A 22,789-nucleotide genomic window follows, 5' to 3' on the forward strand; every position below is an offset into this window, starting at 1 on the left:
GGAGCAGCGCGGGGGCCGCAGGTGCGTGCGAGGCCGGGGCCGCGCGGGCCCCTTCCCTTCGCGCGGCGGGAGCGCGTTCGGCGCGGGCTGCAGCGCTGGCTGCCGTCTGTGGAACGCTCCCTTGTCACCAAGGCCCCGCGGGGCGTCCGTGTCAGCGCCCCGCTCCCTGCCCGGCTGCTTTGCTCGCTGTCCTCTGCTAGGAGCGCCCCGGCCCCGTTTACCCGCCTTTGGGCTGCCCTTTGGGCCCTTCCGCGAGGCCCTCCAGCTTGGCGGTTGCCTGAGCGTCTCCCGAGGACACAAATGGTTCTCAGGGTGATGTAGAATTTAACCCACCCTCTRAAAAAGGGGAATTATTTGGTGTACATGTCTATGCAGCTGAAGGATTGTGGAGGCTCAAGGCAGCTAATGTGCCCTGTTGGTGTTGTTAGCAGCCATGTGGAGCCTTTGCCCCCTTCCTCTCTTTGAAGCATTAGGCACCATCTCTTTTTAGGAGGTTAYCTGGAATCTTCATCCCGAAGGTGTTCAGAAGCAGCCACGCTTAAAACGTGGCAATAACACTCATGGATATTTATGTTTGTCTAGCCTCAGGATGAATAGGTTCCACAAAAGCTGATGCTGTAGGGGCCTTAAAATCCTGTATGTATCAGCTGTGGATTCTGATACAATAAATACCCTTTCTGTGTTTGCATGATGTTGGTGGATGTAAAGTAATTGAAAGGCTGATTAAATAAGTGCTGGGTAAGGCTCACAGAGAGCTGTTCTTGTGGTGGAATTTTATTTGTCTCTGAAGGAACTTGAAAATAAAMCCTCCTCCAGAAAGAGCAATGCAGTGGACAAAGCACCGTGCTGTCCAGCTGATTTCTAGCTGTGTTTGTAGGTGTTTGTGTCGTGCCTGTTSCTGTGCAAAACCTCCAGGGCATGAAAATATTTTCTGAGCTCCGTGCTCTGAGATCCCCATGTGTTTACCAGCAAGTAGATGATACCAGCAAGAAATTCTTAACCCTCCCTTTCTGTCTGAAGGCCGACTTAAAATGATGAGGTGGGACTGAGCCCAGGCAAGGACAAGCTAGTGCATCAGATGGACATCTCCTGAGACAGGCAGCTTAGCTTTGCTGTGTGCCTAAAGCAAAAGAACAAATTGCCTCTCTGCTCTGAGTTATAAAGGTTTTTGTCATCCCTGTCTCATGCCCCTGTCACGCTACAAGCAAGGGGTCGGCTTGAGCATGTTACTTATTTTTATTGTCTCTTTACAGTGATGGCCCAAGAAGAGATGGAAGTTGATCTGCAGCCAGCGGCCGGTGTCCCTGGGCAGGACCACGGGACGCTCRTGTCGGAGCACTCCGATCCTGGAGAGCCCAGTGCTCCGGCGCTCGGCGGCCAAGGCAGCGATGCTGCCGTTCTTCCTGCTGATGGAGCCCTTGTGGCATCGGATGCTGCTGCAGCAGGGACGGCCGCCAACCCCCAGGAGCAGCCGCCTTCTGCCTCGGCCCTCCGTGGCCTGCAGAGGCTGTGGGCAGCGTTTGAGCAGCAGCAGCAGCTCTTGCCTGGGCCRCAGGGCACGCAGCGGCCCCGCGTGAGAAGAGCTCGCGGGCAGCAAAGGGTCGGTGGTTCCCAGAGGACGGCCAGTACCAGGTAAAGCAGAAATGGAATTGGGTTTGGACCCCAGCTTTTCAAATCTCGCAGTGTCAGCTTAAAAACTGCTGTTTCCTGGCTGACGGAGTCTAGCTCAGTCCAGTGTGTGATTGTGGCCARATTCTCCATCCCTCGTGTAACTTTTAACCTCTGTAATAGCACTCTGGTCTCTTCTGACAGCTTTTTYATTCCCTGTTAAATAAATGCCTCACTGTCTCTCAGATTGGCAGTGTTGTTGTTCACTTCTGAGCCCTCTCTGCTCTCTCTCTGACTTCCAGAGCTGCTGCTGCTCCCTGGGSTCCCTCTGCCCTGCCAGGTTCCCATTGGTACTTTCCACAGCAGAGCTGATTCTCCGCACTACTGGCCAGCATTTAGCTCAGTGGAGCCTGTGCTGTTTTACATTTCACCTTTGATTGGGGTTTGTCCTGTTTAGTTCCTCTGGTGGCAACTGCAGGCACTTCTACTGGTGCTCAAACTAAGATTTTTCTTAGAGTTTTTGTGTTATCTCTAGGCAAAGAAAATAATTCTGCCCTTAATTCCACACATGACTGATTTTAAAGTGTGATTAGTGGAGGTGCACTCCAGCTAGTAAGAAATCCCCTTTCCTCTGTGGGTTTTTTGGTTTTGTTTCTTTTCTACCTCCTGCTCGTCTCTGTATCTCTTGCAAATGCCAATGGTGACGTTCTAATTAACTGGGGAGTTTTCTTTGAATTCAGTAAGGCCGAGTGCTCTTCTCCTGCTAGATGATTAAACAAAACTGCAGGATTTGCCCTTGGATTTCTCGTGAAGGTCACTGTCGTTCTCAGGGCTGGAAGGCAACCTGATGAAACCCCTGCTTTGACAGGGAAGGATAATTGAGAGGCTAGCTGAATGGCTGGACGGGAGGGGATGGTGTTTCTTGCTGGAAAAGGGAGGGTGGAAACGCTGGGCACAAGATTGAATGGGCTGAGTCTGACGCAGCCCCTGTGTATCCAGTATTGACGGTGCCTGTAGAAACCAGGTTTAAGTTTCTGCTCTAAGTACAGGTTGCTGCTAAAGCAGGCAATTCCTAAGAATCTCACTGAAGTTAGGCTTAGCAAAATGTACAGTAACAACTATGTGACTTATCTCTTGCTCTTCTGGCCTCAGGACAGCGCTGGCCAGTTACTTCCAAATCAGCAGGACCCAAGAGCCGGCTGCAGTATCAGCTCCACGTCTGGAGCCTTCACACAATCCGGGGGACAACCAGGGCCACAGCTCAGATGAAACTGTAGAAGTGAGCGACTCTGACAGCAGCACTTCTACTGARGAGGAAGAGGAGGAAGAGCTGAATGCTGGAGCTCCACTGTTACCCTCAGCTCAGGAGGCCCCTGTGCCACCCAGCTTAGAAGGTTGGTGCTATATTTGTATTGCGTGAAGATTTAGTTTCAGAAACTCATCTTCTTGCTTTCAGACTTGGCAGGGAAATCCTCCCGTGCCAGATGGCACGGGGAGATGGTTGTGCCCACAGCTGAGAGGAGCAGGTTGCCACCACCAGGCTTCCTGGCAAGCGCCTCTCCGAGCTGTAGCAGCAACGAATGATTGTTGCTGTAAGCTTAAATATATTTTTACTGCTGTTTTAAAGGAATAAATAATCCTGAAATGTTGGAAATAACTACAAGTTTAGGCACTGCTACTTAGAATGCTTCTTTCTTTCTTTATTGCCAAGGAATATTACTGAAAACAGCAGGATACATCTCTGGAGGTCGGCAGGGCTTTTGTTTCCAAAAGGGAGTTAATCCAGGTTATCTTTTTAGTTACTTAGGACTTCTTCTTCAGTCCGGAGTTTTCTCATCTTTGCTGTAACCTCTTGGAACACTTAGCCAAGGATCTTGGGGTACTTAAGACAGTGGGTTTTTGTTCCACCTCTTTGCTCAGCTTTTTCTGGCTGTCAGCTTGTTAGTCAAACTCATGTTCAGACTGCCAGGCTCTTTGGTGAAAATAAGAGTGGCAAACAATGGCTTTGGTGTTCAAGGCTAATGGTGCCCGGAGAATATGCAGCTAAAATGTTCTTTACCTCAGGCCCTAAGGAATGCCTCTGCTCCAGTCACACTGAGTTAGTCTTAAATGTGACATGAGCACAAACTGTGAAATGCTGCATGATATCATGTGAACATATGCTCTCTTTTGTTCTTCTTGTTTTATTTATTTTTTTATTTTTTGAACTGCAGAGGCAGGAAATCTCTTACTGATGTTAGCCAGRCTATTGTAATAACACTTTACTGGCTGGACAATATCTGACTTGGGTACTAATTGTGAATAACCTTTTTTATCAAGAGGTGGCGGGCGAGAGGAGATGGCAGTGGCGGCTGCTGCTTTTTCAGTATGCTAGTAGTGATAACGCAAACAAAATCCTTCTGTGTGTCTGCTTCAACAGAAGGGCTCACAGGGGCCAGCGACAAAAACATATGGCCCAGCAGAAATGATATTTCGGACAGCCACTAGCTAGAAAACCCTTTAAGGCAGGGYAAAAGAACAGGCAGCATATTGTGTTTTCTTGGCACAAGAAATATGCATACCTTGATATCCTGGCAAAGTAACTTCTGCCTTTGCCTGTCTCTTACTGGGCGCAATGATTTGGGGTTGTAACCTTAACATTGACCCAACCATAGGCCCCTGTGAAGATGTTCTGGTTTCCAGCAGTTTGGGCAAGTCCTGGTGAGAGTTGCTGTCTTCCAAAGAGCTCTGTTTTGTCACTGCATTTTCTGTAATTGTTTCTGTCAAGGCAAGCACGCTGGCACTAAGGTTGCACAACGAGGACTTACAAATTTCCTGTTCTTCTTTAGCCATGATGTGAAGCTTGTATGTAACCTGTGCTGCAGTTGCACTGCTGCTCTTGATGCCCTTGTAATTGCAGATCAAGTCAAGGAGATGCTCTACCTCCCCTTAGGTATCAGCTCAATTAATGCTTTCTCAATCAATGCTTTTTTTTCAGTTTCCAGTCAGGCCCAAGCAGAGCCACTTCCAGCTCTACCTCCCTCTGCAGAGGATGAAAGTCAGGAAAACGAAGAGGCTGCATTCCAGCAAAAGCAGGTAGAGTCACCTAAATGCTTTGGGGGACAGGCTAAAGGTGGGAGATGCTGCATCTGTCTAAACTTTGTCTTATATATTTTAGAGAAGTCCGACAAAGAAGTCAGAAYTGTTGGCTCCTGCTGCACCCTTGGATGAGGAAGAAGGGGACACTTGTGCCATCTGCTTCGAGCAGTGGACCAATGCAGGAGGCCACCGCCTCTCGGCACTGCGCTGTGGGCACCTGTTTGGTTACACCTGCATCGAGAGGTGGCTCAAGGGACAGGCAGGAAAGTGCCCCCAGGTAAAAATGGACATCATTGTGCCGTGAAGCGGGCTTGCCATCGGCTCGTGTTTGCTCCAGGCACGATCACAATAATGATTACAACTGCTTGCTGCATAAAGAATGCACCTTTGCACGCTGTCAGAAATCACAAAAATCACCATTATTTTGACATAACTAGGTCAGGAACAGGCAGCACTGTTTGAAAGGGAGAATTTTACTGTGGATTTTCTCTCCGAAATAGAATATCTGTGAGTTGCAGACTGAAAAGTTTGAAAGTTCAAGTGCTAACCCCATAATTGGTTTCACAGTGGTCCTGGAGTGTGGGAATGGGAGAGTACACACATTCCTAGCAACAATTAAGCATAAAGCTTATGCTGTTGGGCAAGAAATTTGTTGGAGAAGCATTTTCAGATTTTAATCTTTTGTTTTTTTCCTGAAAGGAAGGTTTTTAGAAAAACAGGTCAAAGTACCTTGTAAATAGATCTGAATTCTGCTGCTTTCCAGATCCATGGCTGAAAGCCYGGGATTTCTCTGGCATTTCCATTTTGGGTCTTTCCATTTTCCGTAGCCTTGCCCAACTTTCAGCAGGATTCCCTCCTCTGAACAAGAATCTTCCTGCCATGCGCTGTGATTAAATACAATGAACTGCTGTTCCCAGAGCATGTTCCTCTGAGGGATGAACCCTAACAATCCCTAGGAGGTGCTTTTTGCTGCCCGTATCTCTTCTAGTGATGAAGCTCCTGAAACTTTCCTTGGAGAACTTGTTCTGAGGGGATCCTTTCCGCTCAGYCACTTACTCTTCATTTTGAGTTGCTGTTTGTGGCGGGGCATTCTCTGATTCCAAGGCACCAAGTTGCTGTGCATGTGGCTCTGTGTACTAAGTGGCTCGAGCTACTGTGAAATTGCAGCGTGCCAGTTCCTGCGGTGCCAGCTGCCAGGAGGGCAGCCTAAGCCCACTTACTGCTTCACAAACCCTTGGTGCAGGGAGTTGTTTGAAACTGGCACTGCAATCCATGATATCCTCATGCTGCTAAGTAATAAAATGAGCCTTTTAGTCACACATAGCAATTTAAGGCTCACAAGTAATTGAAGGTTCACTTGATCCTAGGGTTTGCTGCTGTTTTTTTGTAATCAGCATGGCCTATTTTAAAACAACAGCCTTGCAGATGTTGTGGCTTTCTCCAGGTCCCCAGTCGAGGTATTTTCTCATCTTTGTMAAAAAGAATCTGAAGTACTTGATGGTCACAGCCAGAGGCACAAAATTATTTAAATGTCTGATTCTCCTTGTATCCCAGAAATTGGTGGGAAATCAGTGTTTTCCACTGACATCAGAGTAATTTTGTGAATTGGGGCTCGTGGGACTTGATCAAAAGAGCATAATAGAGAAATAAAGGGGTTTAGAGTGCTTGGGGTGCCTGACTCATTGTGTATTGTTTGAGCTGCCAGTCTTGATGCTTTCAATGTAGATGTACAATGAGTGGTTTTTATTTGGGGCTTCTCTCATTTGTTTGTAGAACTTACCTGACTAGGCTGTGTCCCTAGTGCTTTAGCAAAACCAATTCAGTGGGAAGCAAGAAGAGGGGTTATTAAAGGTGCCACCAGATTCAGGTCCCAGTGTGTTGTAGTAGCCCTGGTTAGAGCTGTGATGAAAAGCACCTAGCACAAGTGCAGTGTTACCTTTGTTTCCATGGATTTTTTTTGGAAACCACCCTCCTATCAGAACTAAACTGGTRTCTCAAACGGATGCCTAACAGATTATAGGGATGCATAGTTTGGATTTAAATGGCATGTGAAATCCTTGCAGAGAAAGCTAACCCTTCCTTTTGTTCTAGTGCAATAAGAAAGCCAAACGTTCTGACATTGTGGTCCTGTACGCACGGACTTTGAAAGCGCTGGACACCAGCGAACAGGAGCGGATGAAAAGGTATGGATGGAAGCTCCACCTAAAGCTAAAACCCTGTGCATCGTGTGTCACTAGCTCTCACTTCATGCTGTGATTTGCTGCACTTTCTAAAGCAAGTTGTCCGCTTGCTTAGCTGCTGTTACCATGCAGATGGCTTCTGTAGCACACCAAGGTGTTGGTGTTTTGCCCATGTGTCTTACATACCAGGAGAAATTCCTCCTGAGGTAGGAATCGTGGTGCCTCCTGACATTGGCCTTGCGAGAGCTCTCTTGTCCCGAAATGCCACTGCAGGAGAATATGTGGGAGCTGTTGCCAAAAAACTGTGTGGCTAATTCATCATTAGATGAGAAAAGCCAAGCACACRTAGGAATGTAAGAAGGGTGAATAACTGACCTTTTCTGCCATCTTCTTCTGTATGCATTAAGCACTGTAATCTCTCCTATGAATCACTTTCCATCTTGCTTTGTCAAACTCTTCAAGTAGCTTTGCTTATAAAAGGTCAGCAAGCATTACCATGATTCTACACCCCCTCCAACTTAAATATAGACTCTATTTAAAAATAAAAAGGAAAAACGGCATGAAAATGGCTGCTAATTTCTCTTCTGTAATCTATGTTGCTAGACTTTGGTATGACGCTGTCACAGATACTATCCTGAAATTAGAAGGCAGCAAATTTCCGGGCTCTCCTTCCTGCCTGTTGTGTTGAAGAGAATTTAAATAGAGTCTCCTTAACACATTGGCAATGGCTGCTTTGTGGCACACAGCCACAGGTGGATGAAGAAAGCAAACGTTAAGGAAAAAACTACATCAATACTTTGCCTTGAATTAGGTGCGAGATCATGGTTTTGTTCCCTGGATACAGTAAAGCGACTCTTCAGGCTCTGGGTACTTGTGTGAATAATGCTTGTGGTGGTTAAATATAGCATTTAATCTGTTCAGTACACAACGAAAATCATGAGAAGAAGCTCTAGTGAAACGGCAGTGTCTTGTGCCTTGGTAAACACACAGGGCCAGGTTTGCAGGCTTAAAAGGTGCTTGGGCAAGCCAGGTCTTTTGTACACGTTCACTGCTGAAATAATTGGATTACTGCAGCTTTTGAAGGGCAGAATGTAGTGGTTACTGTTGCAGACCAAATGTGCAGATAACTTTAGGGAGTCCTGCCATTTCTAATGCTCTTTAATCATCCTTTCATGTGTAAAGCATACGAGAAAGAGAAATGAAAGCGTGTTACCAAAACGACTTCTAAGTTGTGTATATGGTCCTTTTTGGCTTGAGATGAGGTGGTAGTAAGTGTGGCCTCTGGATACGCATTGCAAAAAGAAATTACCTGTGTATTTTCTGGCACAGCTGTGTTTTCCTGAGATACAGCTAGTTCCTGAGATCAGGTTAGTTATTTGAAGAAGAAATGAGCAAACATCTCCCTGTATTGTGACTTACTGTATTACAGACATAGTGCCTTACCTGGACACTGATGGTCAAATTTGCTAAATTATTCCTGCAGGAAAATATGGTATTTTTTTCTTTCCGCTTATTAAATTAGCGCTCAGAGAGGGTGAGGAGAAAGGCCGTTCGTTCTTTAGACAATACTTGAGTGAGTCATTCAGTACAATTGCGTAAGCGAGAACATCTTGGGGGAAGTGTACTGGATGAAGGTTGTATCAGATTTTCTCACTTCTAGATGTACCTGAATATGACATGTGCTGATACAAAGCCTAAGGATGGGCACCAGCAGCCCAGAGAAGCATCCTAGGGGATATTTAGTCCCAAAGATTTTTTTTTTTTTCTTCTCTTGCAGTTCTTTAGAAAAGGAGCAAATGCTGCGGAGACAGGCAGAGCTGGAATCTGCACAGAGCCGCCTCCAGCTGCAGGTTTTGACAGATGAGTGCAGCAAACTCCGCAAGCAAGTTCAGGTGAGTCTCACTGCTGCTGATGCCAGCAGACGCTGGGCTCCCTTCCTGCTCAACCTCTGTCCCCTGCCTCTTTAGGAGGGGACAGACAGGCTTCCAGCACTGAGAGGTTACAAGGTTTTGCAAACAGAACGGGTCAATCATCAGGAGTGTCCTGAGCATCACAGCTGAAAGACTCTTGCCTGGCATGTAACACAAACTCTTGCTGTTGCTCAATTTGAAGCCTTCAAGTAGAGCTCGGCAGTGGGGTTTTGGGGCTGCTGCTATTGCAAGTTCCTTGAGCTTTGTGAATTCCTGGTTAAACAGCACCAATTTACTCTTCCTTTGCCTTTCTCTAAATATGTGAAAACAGATTATATTCTGTCTAATCTCTTGTTTTTAGGCTGCTCTCTGCTTACRGAGTTCTCTGCAGCCCCACACTGTTTTTGTCTGTACATTAAACAACTTTGTCTATGCAAAGTCTTCATTTCTGATGTGCCATAAGGCTTTATAAATGAACTGGCYAAACTCCGCACAAGGTTGCGGGCTCGTAAGGGCTAAGGTGAGAATTGGTCAACTTAAACTTTGACTTAAGAAAAATGTGAAAAAGATAAAATTTGCAGGTTCCATAATGCTGTCCTGCAATTCTGTTGCTGTTGCAGTGATAAAGTATCTTGCCTAACTGAACTGAAGCCATGTGTTATAAAGATTAAGTATCCTGTGTTCTTAAGCTCTGTTCCAGTATTTATACTGCATTCATCACTGTCCTGTGGTGGTTAATGTGAATGCTGCAGGCAATTTTAAGGTGCTTGTTTAGGCTATGAATAAACTGAAAGAAAAGTGTAAACAGTTTGCCAGGGAGCAAGAAATCAGGGGCAAGTCTGGAATAAGTCTCCGGGCTCTTCAGTTGCATTCTGAGCATATGTGTAACTAATTCCTTATTTATTTTTTGAGAGGCCATCTAGTAAAGCAGCTCCTTGCAAAGAATTGGTGAGGTTGGAAACTCGGGAAATTTCTAAGCCAACTCTTCTCCTCAAAGCACAGATCACTTCAGTGGGGGAGCAGGCTGCTCAGGACACTGTCACGTCAAGTTCTGAGTATATCTTTAAGTCATTTGCACTCAGTCTCATCAGAATTTGCTCTGTTGCAGCTGTGTTGGAGCCTGTTTCCTCTGTCCTTTCAGGAGGCAATGTTACTGAACACAGGAGAAAACATGTTTAATGCTTTTCTATGTTTATTTACAGCTTTGCATGCTAAAGTGCCATGAGATCGCCCAAGGAATCTGTGAGATGTCTTTATGTTCAGAGGATTATTCAATATTTTAAAGTCCAGTTGCACATAATGTTATAGGAGGGGGATACTATATGCACTGGTTACATACAAACCTTGGTGTCTAAGGTCTTATGGAAAATATATGTTATCAGTTTCCTCCCCAAAGTCATTGTGAACCCTTTTTTTTATTGCCACTGTGTTTGCAAGCTGTGCCTCATCAGCAGTCATGTTGACTGTCCTGTGTGCTAATAAAATTCTGTGTGCCAAGCAGCTTCCCATGGGTAGAGATCCACTTAATTTTCAAGATTTATTTCCGAAGTCTCTCAATTTCAAGAAAATTGCTGTTGAGCTGAACACGGAGCCCTGGCGCACAGGGCTTGAATTTGGTTGTGTTTTGAGCATTGAAAATTGTAAGAGTGTATTAATTAGCTCTTAATTTGCATCAGGAAGAAAACTATTTAGAAACTGCTCACATTTTATTGAGACTGTAAGACTCTTTGTTTGTATGGAGTTCCTCCGTTGCACTTAAACTTTTAGGTCAGTGGATATACTGGCACTTTTAATTATCTGACTTCCTTTTAGAGAATTATGTGCATATAAAGTCTCTAACAATAATCCTAAATTCTTGAAATTCCCATGCAATTTCCTGCAAATTGTTTCTTCCTTTTAAGCAGTCTCTTGATGGTGGAAGACCTGTTAGTTGTGACCATTTGGTCTGTTGATCTACTGCTACCCTCTAGTCCATCAGAGTCACAGCAAGTAAGTTTGCTTTGTTATACAGGTGTTTAAGATGATTTTAGGTTAGGAGAGGGACACTTTTTGTCCTTATACAGAAGGAGTATGAGGGAAGAAACTTCAGTTGCAGGGAGAGAGGATAACTTCAAGTTYTGGAAGAAAGCTCTCAGCGGCACGGCTTCTGCAAGTGAACTTGTCGAGTTTGCTGAGCTGTGTTGTGCTAATTGCATGGCAGGCTCAGGCTTGAATTTTGGCAGCAATGCTGCCCAAGCTGTACTTTTTGCCAAAAACTTTTCCTCTAAGAGCAAAGGCATTTTTGTTCCCCCTCCTGYGATTTGGATGTGCAATGCTGTTGTCGTCGTTCTGGTTCTGCTTATATTTTTAGTAATAGTTGGTTAATGATGACGAGCAATTCATCTCTAGCCGCCAGCCTTGATAATGCTGTAGGATGAAGAGGAGCAGGGAACTCATTYTGAAGGTGGGAAACACTAGGAAGCTGCCAAGGAGGGATTGGCAGGGAGGTGCCAGGTTGGTGCAAGTTGCTGGGGAGTAGAAAGTACTCCCCAGCAACTCCCCAGTACAGAAAGTGATCCTTGCAAAGGTGAGTTTATACTGCAGAATTGTGCTTGATGTAACAGAAAAGCTTTTTTACTTAGCAAGGCCTATTAGAAAAGCTCCATGCCTCTTTCCTGCCCRGCTTTGAGCGTGATCGAAAGGGAAGGGAAGGAGGGATTTGTGTTGCAGGGAGGCTTCAGGCTGCAGGGTCGCGTGTTGGTCTATGCTGTGCACAAGGCTGGCGCGTGCGGGGCAGCTGCGGTGTCCTCAGAGCCACGGCCACAAGGGGACGGTTATCAGAAATCTGCCTTTGTCCCTAAAGCTCTGCACCTGCTATTGAGACCGTAACCAGATACTCCAAAGCAAACTGCCTTGACTTTGTTGTAGCTATTTCACTTCCTCCTCGGTGCACTGTCCTGTCCTGCCTCTCATTCACGCTCCTTGTAAAGAAGTTTTTAACACTGTCTTTGTGCTTTCAAGCCAYGCGACTGAACTGCACTCGAGGTAGCGTGGGCAGAGAAGTGCCCGTAGGACCTTCAGTCTGCAGCAGGAACCAGGGAAAAACTCTTCAAAGTACTTTAAAGAAAATAGACTTACAGGACTGGAAAGGGTGCTCTTTGGGGCGCAATTAGTGTGATTAGTCCTGTAGYGTAATGCTTTAATCACCTAGGTAATGTGTCTACAGTCAGACTCTCTGCAGCGTTCTTCTGTTGCGTTTCAGTGTAAATGACTTTACACTTTTAATTGCCTGGCTTCTTTTTTCATTAATAACTTACCTAAAGGCTACATGTTGAACAGGGTGGCAAGGAGAGTTTCTGTAAGCTCCAGAGCAGTGAGCAAGTTCAGTCCCTTCTGGTTCTCTGGGGTGAGATCCTCTTGCTCTCTAGAAATAATTAAATTTTTGAGCAAAAAGTCACTTCTAGTTTATCTTTTTTCACTGACTGTTTTATTCTAGGCCTGAAGTTGTGTTTTCCATTTAAAGGACAGGAGGTTCCAGGTTGCTTATTTTTTCCTTCCCAAATCCCTTTGTCTTTTTTTGCTCTAATGGCATCATGTTGAGTGGCCGAGTTTGTGTGCTGTGATGAAACTTGGATGTGTGGGATACAAAACTGCTCAGACTTCTGGAGATACCAGACTTGTTCACTTCTTGAGCATCTTCCCAAAGTTAGATTGCTGCTTGTTAAAGTAGAGTTTGATTTTTGTTGCTTCATGGAGAACTGCTGATTTGTTTAGGCAGGAGTTAAGTGGCAGTGGCCGGTTGCAGCTAGCCTGCAGTCTCCCAAAATATGCAAAATCTCACTCTTGTGGCCCTTTAATTGTTTAATRTTTACACAGTGTCTGAAGCATAATCCCGTTAGACAACGGGAAGCCAAAGGCAATTTTCTTAATAGKTGCCCTCCCTCTAATGCATTGCCTAGGGTTAGCTCTGCACGCTGCTGTTCCGGACAGGCTGGGTTGGCCCTTGTACCAAATGGGTGAAAAAAAAGGGGTTTCAGACACGTTTGACTCATCCGATGGTCATGCTACTCCCATACCCACCTCCCCTTTGGTGTGTGTGTGAGGAGAGGGGAGCTGCAGCAATCCCAGGCTGAGGAATGTTGCCCTGCTCTGCGGAGCATCCTCGAGCGCAGAGCAGCTGCAGTCCCCAAGGGTGGCCGGGGAAACAAGGCTGGAGCTCTTAAGAGCAGAGTTGTTCCTGGAATTTGCAGGCCAGGGTTTACCAGAACACCGTTAGCTTTGTTAGACAGGCGGGCTCGTTTCCTGCAAAGCACTTCATGCTGAAGCTAGGGATTTTATTATTTTACTTATTATTTTATATATTATTGTATTATTCTATTTATTATTTATTTTATTTTTATTTTTCTATTTAATTTTTATTTATTTTATTTTGTGGGGTGTTCTGGAAATTCAGGAAAATGGCTCTAATTGGCTTTCCTGTGTGGTTCAGTTGCATGCAGTACTTGGCAGTTCATTCTCTTCTAAACAGCATTGATCTGGCCGTAATTGTTATTGGCTTTTATGTGCTGCTCAAGAGCCCTCTCTCGCACAGGGTCTAACACTTACAATAAAAGACCTGGAGTAGGTTTTTTTTTGCCAGAGCTTGTGTAGCTTTTCAGTTGCTTCCATTGCTCTCATAGTCCGTGGACTTGGAGATCCAGCCTGGTGGGATCTGCACGGGAATGGCGCTGGGAATGACGTTTTCTGCTCCTCTCTGGGGACAAGCGCGCTCTGTGCAGCTGGAGCACCCAGCACATACCACAGCCTCCCCCATGATGCATTAAAGTCTTCTGGGGTCTCTTCCTTTGCAGGAGCTGAAGGCCCTGGTGGCGCAGCACAACGTGACCGCTCCGCAGCACCCCGGCGCCTCCCGCACGGGCCTCCCGGGCGGCCTCCCCTCCAGCCAGAGCCAGCRCAGGTACCAGTTCGAGAAGGCCTTCGTGGTGTCCCAGGCTGGCAGCTGCAGGGTCATGGCCTTCTGCGACTCGCTGAGCTGCCTCGTGGTGTCACAGCCTTCTCCACAGTCCACTTTYGTTCCTGGTAATGACTCAAATCAAGATTTGGAGGGGGTTGTGTGTGATGAAAGGAGTTGTAATGGGAGAATTGAGAGTTTAAATGTGTTTTCTGCTTCCTTTTGTCTTCTCTGGCTTGATCTTTTCACCTGCTTTGTAAACTGGGAACCCTTAAACTCTTTCTTCGTCTGGCTGTGGCTACTAACTCTCACCACTAACTTGCCCCTAACTCTCTCTTGCCCCTAACTCTTTCTTGCCACTAACTCTCACCTCGTGGGGTGACTTGGCCCCCCTGTCTGTGCTGGGGGAGAATTTCTGGCTCTAGCTCCTTGGCCTAAATGTCACCTCCATAGGAAGGTTTGCTCTAACAAATCTTTTAAAATGACTGTTCAAGCAGTGTTTTCCTGTGGGGAAAGGGGAAGCCAAGAAGCTGTAGACAGCCCAATTTCTGGCTTATGATGGGGCCATGGGCAAGTGAACTGATGGTTGAATTTACATCAGCTTTTTATTTAAATACTATAAGTGTAACACTAGGAGTCTGAGAGACTCATTGCCAATTGTTTTTATTTTTCTGAATGACGAAATTTACTTTTTTTCCTTTAGATAACAATTTAGAAACTTGTCTATCTTATCTTTCCCTTAGTTCTTTTTTCTCTAATTTCTTTCTTYTTTCTTTTTTTTTTTTTYMWTTTTTTTCTCCTCTTTCTTTCCATGGCTTTTGAACTAGGAGACTTTGATTCTTGCTGGGCACAGATTAAGATTTTTTTGCAGTGACACTTGCTCCTAATTCTGCTTAATCCCACTGTGTGTTTCTTCATCTAAGACAGAAGCCTTTGAAGGAACTGGGTGAAGAACAGCAGGCTCTGGTAGCACTATTAATGTTGCAATTGTTGAGTTCTTTGCTGCTGACTGGGGTCCTTAAAGATAACCTTGAAGTTACAGAATGACACATGTTGCAGTTCCTGTCCAGAGCAACATGCAACTCTGACTTATACAGCACTATTTTTGTCACAGACATTGTAGTTCCGACACAAAACTGTCAACTCAGACTCTTCGACAGTTGATTCCAAGGCCTTAATCATGTGCAGTGTCTCAATAACCTGCTTTATCCTTCTCCCGTGGCAGGCTGTGGTGTGAAGATGATGAGCGCAGCCAACCTGAAGAGCAGTCAGTACATCCCCATCCACAGCAAACAGATTCGGGGCCTGGCGTTTGGCAGTCGAGCGGATGGTTTGCTGCTCTCTGCTGCTCTGGACAACACTCTCAAGCTAACCAGGTGAGTCCTGCTGGGGAAGAGTAGCTTAGCCACGTATTTCCCTGGATGAGAGGCTGGATTTTGTGGCCGTCTTGCTCTGAACATGCCTTGCAGCAGTTCCCGTTCTGATTTCCAGGATGCTGGTAAATGACATCAGCTCTGTGTATCCTAAGTGCTAAGGGAAGCTCCTGCTTCTGTGTCTTTTTCGCTTGAGGTGCTGTGGAGTCACCTGTCTGTGATCATGGAATTAATCTGGCATATGAGGTGCTTGACAGYATTGCTGAGCATGTGCTAAAGGAGCAGCATGTGCAGAGGAAGGAGAGAGCTAAAGAAACATGTTGAAGACTAATTATATAGATGACGAGAGAAAATTCTCCAATCGTAGTGGAATTTTCAAGTGTGTTATTTGCTTCCCAGTATTACTATGCAAGCTTAGAATGTCTGAAAACTTTGGCTAACGGAATCTTACTGAGTTACAGGAAAATCTTCATGCACGCCTCTCACTTAGGACAGAGTTAGGCAACATAGGTGTCTATTATGTCAATGATTAGTCCCAATTCTTAACATATGCGTAAAGAYAATGCTAAGAGCTTAATTCTGCAACAAGAATCTCAAAAAGGAGTGCTCTCCCGTTCCTGCTGTCATGTTGGAATGTTTGCCAGACRCGTTCAAAATAAACCGAACTGCCAGTCTGCGATGCTAAGATTGGCACATCAGATCTCTAACCGATGAGGCTGTTATCTTTTCACAGCTTAATCTGGAGCGTGGCATCTCGTCATGGTATCTGTTCAGACACTTGACTCCTAAATCTGCCTCTCAAGGCCTGATTGAATGTGTTAGACCTTGCGATTTTCTTGCCTTGGTGCTTGATCTCTGAATGTGTGGGAAAGGAGCACTTGCTTCAGCAGCATCTTCCTATTTCTTTCAGTCTCCCAATGATGCTCCTGGTTCTGTCGTCTTCCTTTGGTTACTCAGAAATTCTCTAGAAACTTCCTATTTCCATGTTTCCTGGTCGTGCCACCAAAAGCAGTATCCAGCACATTGTGAGGTCTCCTATTCTGGCTTGCAAGTGTCTAGAATAGCATCAAGGCTTTGAGATTCTTCAGTTTTAAACTAATCCCTTGTCTGATAGAAAACTCCTCATAATTATTTTTCACCTGTTTTGTGTCTCTGGTTGTTCCACACGCTGTCTTCTACCTCACTTCAGTCTTGGTGTGCTCAGCCTGTATTGATGATACCTGGTTTTGGTGTCAAAGTAGAACAYATTTGCAATCTCATCCACTCTTTGGGTTTGTGCCCCCTGTATATGCCCCACCTACATCCCTCTCCAACCTTCCCCAAATTCTTTCTCTAAAGACTTAAAAGCATTCAATTTATACTGTTTACTGTCTTCATTTTTTGTTTGTTTGTTCCCCTTTGCCCCACTTAGTGGCTCACTGTTGTTTAAATTGGACTCTTTTGAGACATAAGTGCCATTCCTCTCAAAAAGGCAGAGGGAAACAATTAACCAGAGGCATAATTGAAAGACCTGTGATTTCAGGAATATGCAGTATTATGGGATTACACTAAAGTGGCTTCTCCTAATTGTTTCCAGAAAAGTAATTTAACTCTCCCTTTCCAGTAAGGCAGCCGAGACTCTGCTCTGCCAGTCTCCAAAGGCCAATCTGGAAAAGGAAGTATCRCCCAAGGTGAAGAGCTGTAAATCACTCCACAATTTCTAAGTGATTATTCTGTCTAGGTCTATCAAATTAATGTCTGGAGCACTGGCCAAGTTGCACTYGGCCTGAAAAGGGATATATTTCTTCCTAAAGACTTTAAAAAGCTATACTTGCCTGCCTTAATTATGTTCTTTTCTCATCAGTAGATGCTTGTGTGAAGGGCTAACATTTGGCTTTCCCCCTGCAGCTTGGCAACAAACACCGTGGTACAGACGTACAACACTGGCCGTCCTGTCTGGAGCTGCTGCTGGTGTCTTGATGACACGAACTACATCTACGCTGGGCTGGTGAATGGCTCTATCATGGTATATGACTTGAGAGACACAAGTTCTCATGTGCAGGAGCTGACCCCTCAGAAGTCCAGGTTGGCTTAAGGTTTTTTGTCTGCCTCTCGACCTCTCTAGTGTACTTAAAGCTAAACGCAGCTTCTTCCATGAATCATACAACAGTTGTAGTGGTGTGAAGGGTTTTAGGAGCATGTGAATCTGTTTTTGGAAAAACAGTCCCCTTAAAGGTACCACAAATGTGGCAAGTATGGCAGAAGTGGCATAAGGCCACATGACGTGCAGAATTCGGCGTGAGCGTGTTACCCATCTCGTTAAGGCTTGCCGTTGTCAGAAATGGACCCAGCAGAGCAGCCTAATGTAGTATTACTGCCACAGTTCTACTGCTTGGTGTTTGAAAGCTGGCTTCAGTGTTTATAACTTTTCCCGTTAAAATTAGAGGTCTGAGAGACTTTGTCACTTCCATCTCTTCTACTTGGGGGGGATCAAATGCAGATTTAAAAGTGTATCTTGGAGGGATTTCCTGTAGGCTGTGTGAGGATTTACACAGCGTGAAGACCAAAGAAGGCTGACCTGTCAAAATAGGAATGGGCTGAGAGATTTAGGGTGGACTAAGGTGGGTSTCTGAGCTGCCAGAGATTCACATTTAAGCGTCTTGGGAGCTGCGTTTGTCCCTCAGGAGTCAGTCTGCCCTTCAGTAAAGGAAGCACCTTGCACGAGGGCTGCATTGCTGCTGCAGAGGCCTGGTGCCTGTCGCACAGCCCTGGGGTTAAAGCTGTGAACTGTGCCAAAACTCCTGTGTTTYGTGTGATGCTTCCTAAAAACATCAAGTTCAGTAATAGTGTTGAGATCCATAATCTCACTCCTGACAAACCCCTTYGGATTCTGTTCTTTAAGGACACTGCTTTGTAGCTGTATTTGTAATTTTATTGACAAATGAAAGAAAAACAGCCTAATTTAAATTACAGCATGCTTTTTTCTTCGAGATCCCTTCTTTGTGAAGTGGTTGCAAGGAGRGTAGCTGTGAAGTGTCGAGCAGAACAGCAGCCTCGCTGCTGCAGCTGGCAGCACTGACTCTTGCTAGTTGTGCTTCCAGGTGCCCCATGGTGTCACTGTCCTATCTGCCGCGAATGGCCTCAGCATCATGTCCTTACGGTGGAATAATAGCTGGGACCTTGGAAGGAGCCTGTTTTTGGGAGCAGCAAGCTGGGACCTCTTACCGGCCTCACCACTTGCTCCTGGAGCCYGGAGGATGCATCGACATTCAGACGGAGGTCAACACGCGCCACTGCCTCGCGACCTACCGGCCCAGTACGTGAYGGGCTGCGCGTGCAGCCCCGCTTTGCTTGTCCTTCTGTCCTGCCCCTCGCTGGCCTCCACAGCAGCCTTGGTGCTGAGGGCCAGCAGAAAGGCAGTACCTGCCTTGGTATTGAGCACGTAACTAAGAAATGGGGAAGCTGTGAAGGGCTGTTGCTCGGTTTCCCATGTAACCTTGCCTTGGTCTTCTCTGCTCTGCAGTTTAACTCTTTCCTGGATAAGCTTATCGTGGGAAAACTCTCTCTTCCATGAAAGTTTTCAGTCTACCTCCTTATTGCCATGTTGCAGGTAAGAACAACCCTTGCCTGCGCTGCGTGATGATGGAGCTGAGCTGCAGCCCGCTGACAGAAGCTTCTGAGGACGTGGTGTGCTCTTCTAAYCCAGTTCAGACTTTCAGTGCCGGCCCCACCTGCAAGTTGCTGACCAAAAATGCCATTTTTCAGAGCCCGGAGGAGGATGGCAGCATCTTTGTGTGTGCTGGTGATGAGGCGTCTAATTCTGCCATGGTATCTTGTTTTGCTTTTGTGTAGTGGAGGGATTTTTGTAATGCTTAGAGGTAAAACCTTATTAGTTGCAGCATGTGGGTAACCGTGGAAATTACCTTGTCCAAACTGCYGCTCTGTGCAGATTGGCAAGTACATGGGTCTTTCGTGCTCCCCTATAGCCTGGGGTRCCTGGTGGGAAGTGCTGTGATGGATGGGCACAGGCTTTTTGGGAATGATGGGCAGGAAAGGCCTGGATGGGTGTCCATCGTATGAAAGAGCAGCCTAGAGGATGGAGTGCCCGAATCTTAGGAATTGGGATCAGAGGAGAAACCGGTAAGGGTGATGTCATGGCAGGAGCCTGTTGTGGATCACACGGGCAGGGTGAGAAACTGAATCAAGTCATCTCTGAGTTGCCTGAGAGTCTCCAAATTACAAACCTGATTCTTGGAGAGACTTTCATCTCCCCAGCATTTATGGGAAGGGCAGCTTAGCAGGAGTCAGTGCAGCAGGTTTCTGGAGGATCCTAGGAACAGCTGTGGGAGCAAGTAGATGGGATGGTACTTGTAAGTCTCTTTTAGCAAACAAGTATGAACTAGTCAAGGATGTGAGAATTGACAACTTTGGCTGTAGTGACCCTGAAATAGTGAAATTTGGGCTGAGGGCTGTGGGGAAGGCAAGTAGGAGGAAACAAGAWGGCCTTTGGAAAGGGCAGCTTGGCTTATTGAGAGAATGGGTAGGGAAGGGATCCTGTGGAGGCAGTTTGTTAGGTCAAAGATGGTTGGGAATGGCAGATTTTTAAGGACATCCACCACCAGGCACAAGATCTGCTTATCCTGATGCTCAGCAAAATGGGTAGACAGATTGGCCTCTGTCCGGACTAAATGAGCTCATAACCAAACTCCAGCRTAAAAAGGGCCTTCAGGTCTAGTATAAACCATTAACCACCACCTTTAAAGGCCAGAGAGCCAGCAGTTTAGCAGCCATATAGGCACAAACATCAGGTACTGGTGGCATCGGGATGAGCAGGCTGTCAAAAGCCCTGCGAAGATCGAGGTGGGTGACGTGCGTTGCTCTTCCTTCAGTGCAGATCTAGTCATGGAAAACGATGAGTTTGAAGTGTGATTTATTTGTGTTAAAGGGAAAGGGAGCTCTGTTTTGAATGGGAGAGGAGGATCCTACAGTCTTTGAYGTTTTCTATCTCGCAGTTATGGGATGCTGGAAGTGGCACCTTACTGCAGAAGCTGCAGGCTGACCTGCCCGTGCTGGACATCTGCCCCTTCGAAGTGAACCAAACATCCCTCCTGGCTACGCTCACCGAGAAAATGGTCAAGATCTACAGGTGGCAGTGACAGGAGCGTGCACACCTTCCACCGAGGGGCTTGCCAAAATGCTGCTCATCACCCAGCCCTGTTGGCCTACGGCACGGGCCCAGCCCCAGGCTGAGCTTCCCTGCACGTGCTGCTTGAGGGCTACAAGAGGGCTACAGCACCTCCCTGGTGGCAGGCAGGAACTGGGACACACGGATGCCCGGAGCACTTGTTCTTCCTCCATCCTCCTTTTTAACTCTGTCCTTGTTTCTTCTCTGGTCATTTTTCTTCACCTCAACTCAGCAAGCTGCCTCAGCATAGTAMTAATTCTTGGACTGGCTCCAGTTTGGGCTGTTGCACTTTTTTTTTTTTTTTTTCCTGGTGGGAATACAGTCCAGGGACCTGCAAATCTCTTCTGCGAATCAACAAAATAAAGGGAACTTGAAGATCTGAGGCTCCCGCTGCACTTTCTTGTGGAGTCCTGCTGTGACTAGTGAGTGATGAAAAGGCAGCAATTTKGGCATCTCCCTGGAATTGTTGATACTGAGTGTAAAACAGGTTTGCTGCTTTAGAGAACATCTTCCTATCTTTCTTTTGAAGGTCTCGGGCAAAGGAAGCGGATRGTTCGTTGCTCATGGGGAGAGACCTTTCTTATGGCGCGGAGAACTCGGAGGGAATCTCTTTGCGTTTTGTCATGAGCACATAACTTCACTGTATTCCCTCAACTGTCTTCTGTTTCCTCTCCCCAGCAGCCCAGGAAGCTTGGACAACTTGGTCTTAGAAAACAAAGCCTCTGTAATGCTAAAGAAACAGAGATAAAAGGAGGAGGATGACTTTGGTACTTGTGGCTGTTGTRTCTGTGATGCCCTTGTTTAAAGACACCAATGTACTGAAACAGCCAGTACCATGGAAAAAGAGTATTAGCTATTTAGAAACCTGTAGAAACTCAGGAATTTCAGCAGTTTTTGTCTTAAATCATAGGTGCCAGCTCAGCAGCAACTTGCAGACTGCTTCCAGGTATCCTTGTGCACGAGGGAGCTGCAGGCTCACTGGTGTAAATCGAAGACGCGGTTGCCTGTGGAGCGCTGGGAGGGATGACAAAGCAGGAGGGGAGTTTTRGGCAGCGAGTGCTTAGCATCGTTGCAGTAAGGTGGGTATGGGGCATGAGACAGGGTCAAATCACGAAATGGGGCTTAGTATTTTCGTGCTTCACAAAAGCTGAACTGCAGGGAGTTGCAGGACAAGTTCCTTCTGCTTTAAACCTCTCCTGGCAGCACTGTGGCCCAGCTGGGGAAAGCAGGATCTTGGGTTTGAAAGATTCAGTGCGTTACTGCTTAAACCAACAGAGCAATGTTCCTTTCTGAAATCTGGGATGTGCAGATTAAATCCTGCTTGTGTTTTACCTCCTAAAGATGAGATTCTGGGAAGATCTCTTAACTTTATATTTTTGTGTAATATTTTGTTCCTATATTTTTATATACTGTAAAAATAAAGCCTTTATAGTTACTAAATAGAGCTGGTACTGCTGTGTTGAGATGAAGTAGTGTGTGGAACACCAACAAGCCTGCATGCAGGTAAAGTTTCTCCTGTTCTGTGGTATTTCCAAGGGTACACTGAGCTTCAGATTAAAATGATAYGCAAGCTTTTAATGAAAGGGGAGGCCCTCTGGGGTAGCTTTGTACCTAGGACATGTTTCTAACTTCAGTAAACTGGCTTGAGGCTTTGGCATTTTAACATCGATAGGAGCAAATGGGTAATAGGAAGAGTAATATTGCTGGAAGGTCTTGTGCAAGACCGCAGCTAGGAGTGAGCGCAGCCTGAGTCAGAGCTTTGCTGCAGCCTCCAGGAGAGGCTGCCTCGGGGGCTCAGGGGAAGCTGTCRCCATCCAGGACTGAAAAGGTTGACTGGGTTAATGAAATATTTGCTGCTTCCTGCAGTCAGCGGGGCAGAGACTGTAAAAAGCCGCGGCTCTGCGTCATTGGGGGAGAGGGATCGGGGTGTTTTGAGCAATAAGCTGTGCATTCTTGTGAATGCTTTTACGGTCATAAACCCCCACAGCCCCATGGTTACTGCTGCAGCAGGTTTGATGGAGGGTAGCGGGGAAAGGCAGGTGGCTGAGGCAGSCGTCTCCCTGGTCCCATCCTCGTCTCTGCTCCCCTGGGGCTTCCATCTCCATGGTGTTCCGCTCAGCTTTCAGGTTGCAGCGACTCCAGCGTGAGGGGCCCCTTTTTGCACTGGTGTTGAGGACCACAGGGCTCAGCCTGGCCCTCGCTCGCTCCCTAGCCACCAACGAGGGCCCTGTGCCCAGCGCCCCCCGCTGCCGCGGCCCCTTTCCGAGCCCCGCTGTCCCGCCGTGTGCACAGGGCTCCAGAGCTGCGCGGTGGCCGCTGCTYGGCCGTTAATTTCACCCCTTTTGCTCCGGTTTCATCCCTGCCCTCCCAGCCCCAAACCGGCGTCCCTCGCCATCCCCTCAGGAGCGCGAGGGGCGGGGCGACACGTAGCCCCGCCCAGGGGGCGGTGCCCAGCAGMGCCTCATTTACATACGCCGTGCGTGCTCCCGCGCGTGCGTGCGCGCGGCCGCGCCGGCGGCGGTGGTGGGGGGGTTGGCGGATCCAAG

At 46.7% G+C, this 22,789-nt stretch overlaps 1 protein-coding gene across 1 annotated transcript; it reads left to right on the plus strand.

Moving 5' to 3' along the window:
- Positions 1-1,073: 1,073 nt before the first annotated feature.
- Positions 1,074-21,250, plus strand: RFWD3 (ring finger and WD repeat domain 3). Its single transcript, XM_026034432.1, has 13 exons — positions 1,074-1,164; positions 1,254-1,632; positions 2,761-3,002; positions 4,586-4,683; positions 4,766-4,963; positions 6,778-6,869; positions 8,644-8,758; positions 13,606-13,834; positions 14,932-15,082; positions 16,967-17,143; positions 18,160-18,374; positions 18,669-18,886; positions 20,071-21,250. The coding sequence occupies exons 2-13, from the start codon at positions 1,256-1,258 to the stop codon at positions 20,212-20,214; spliced, it is 2,256 nt and encodes a 751-aa protein (XP_025890217.1). The 5' UTR covers positions 1,074-1,164; positions 1,254-1,255; the 3' UTR covers positions 20,215-21,250.
- The last annotated feature ends 1,539 nt before the right edge of the window (positions 21,251-22,789 follow it).

The sequence above is a fragment of the Nothoprocta perdicaria genome, unplaced genomic scaffold (assembly GCF_003342845.1).
Source record: "Nothoprocta perdicaria isolate Ctin4 unplaced genomic scaffold, notPer1 scaffold_143, whole genome shotgun sequence".
NCBI lineage: Eukaryota > Metazoa > Chordata > Aves > Tinamiformes > Tinamidae > Nothoprocta > Nothoprocta perdicaria.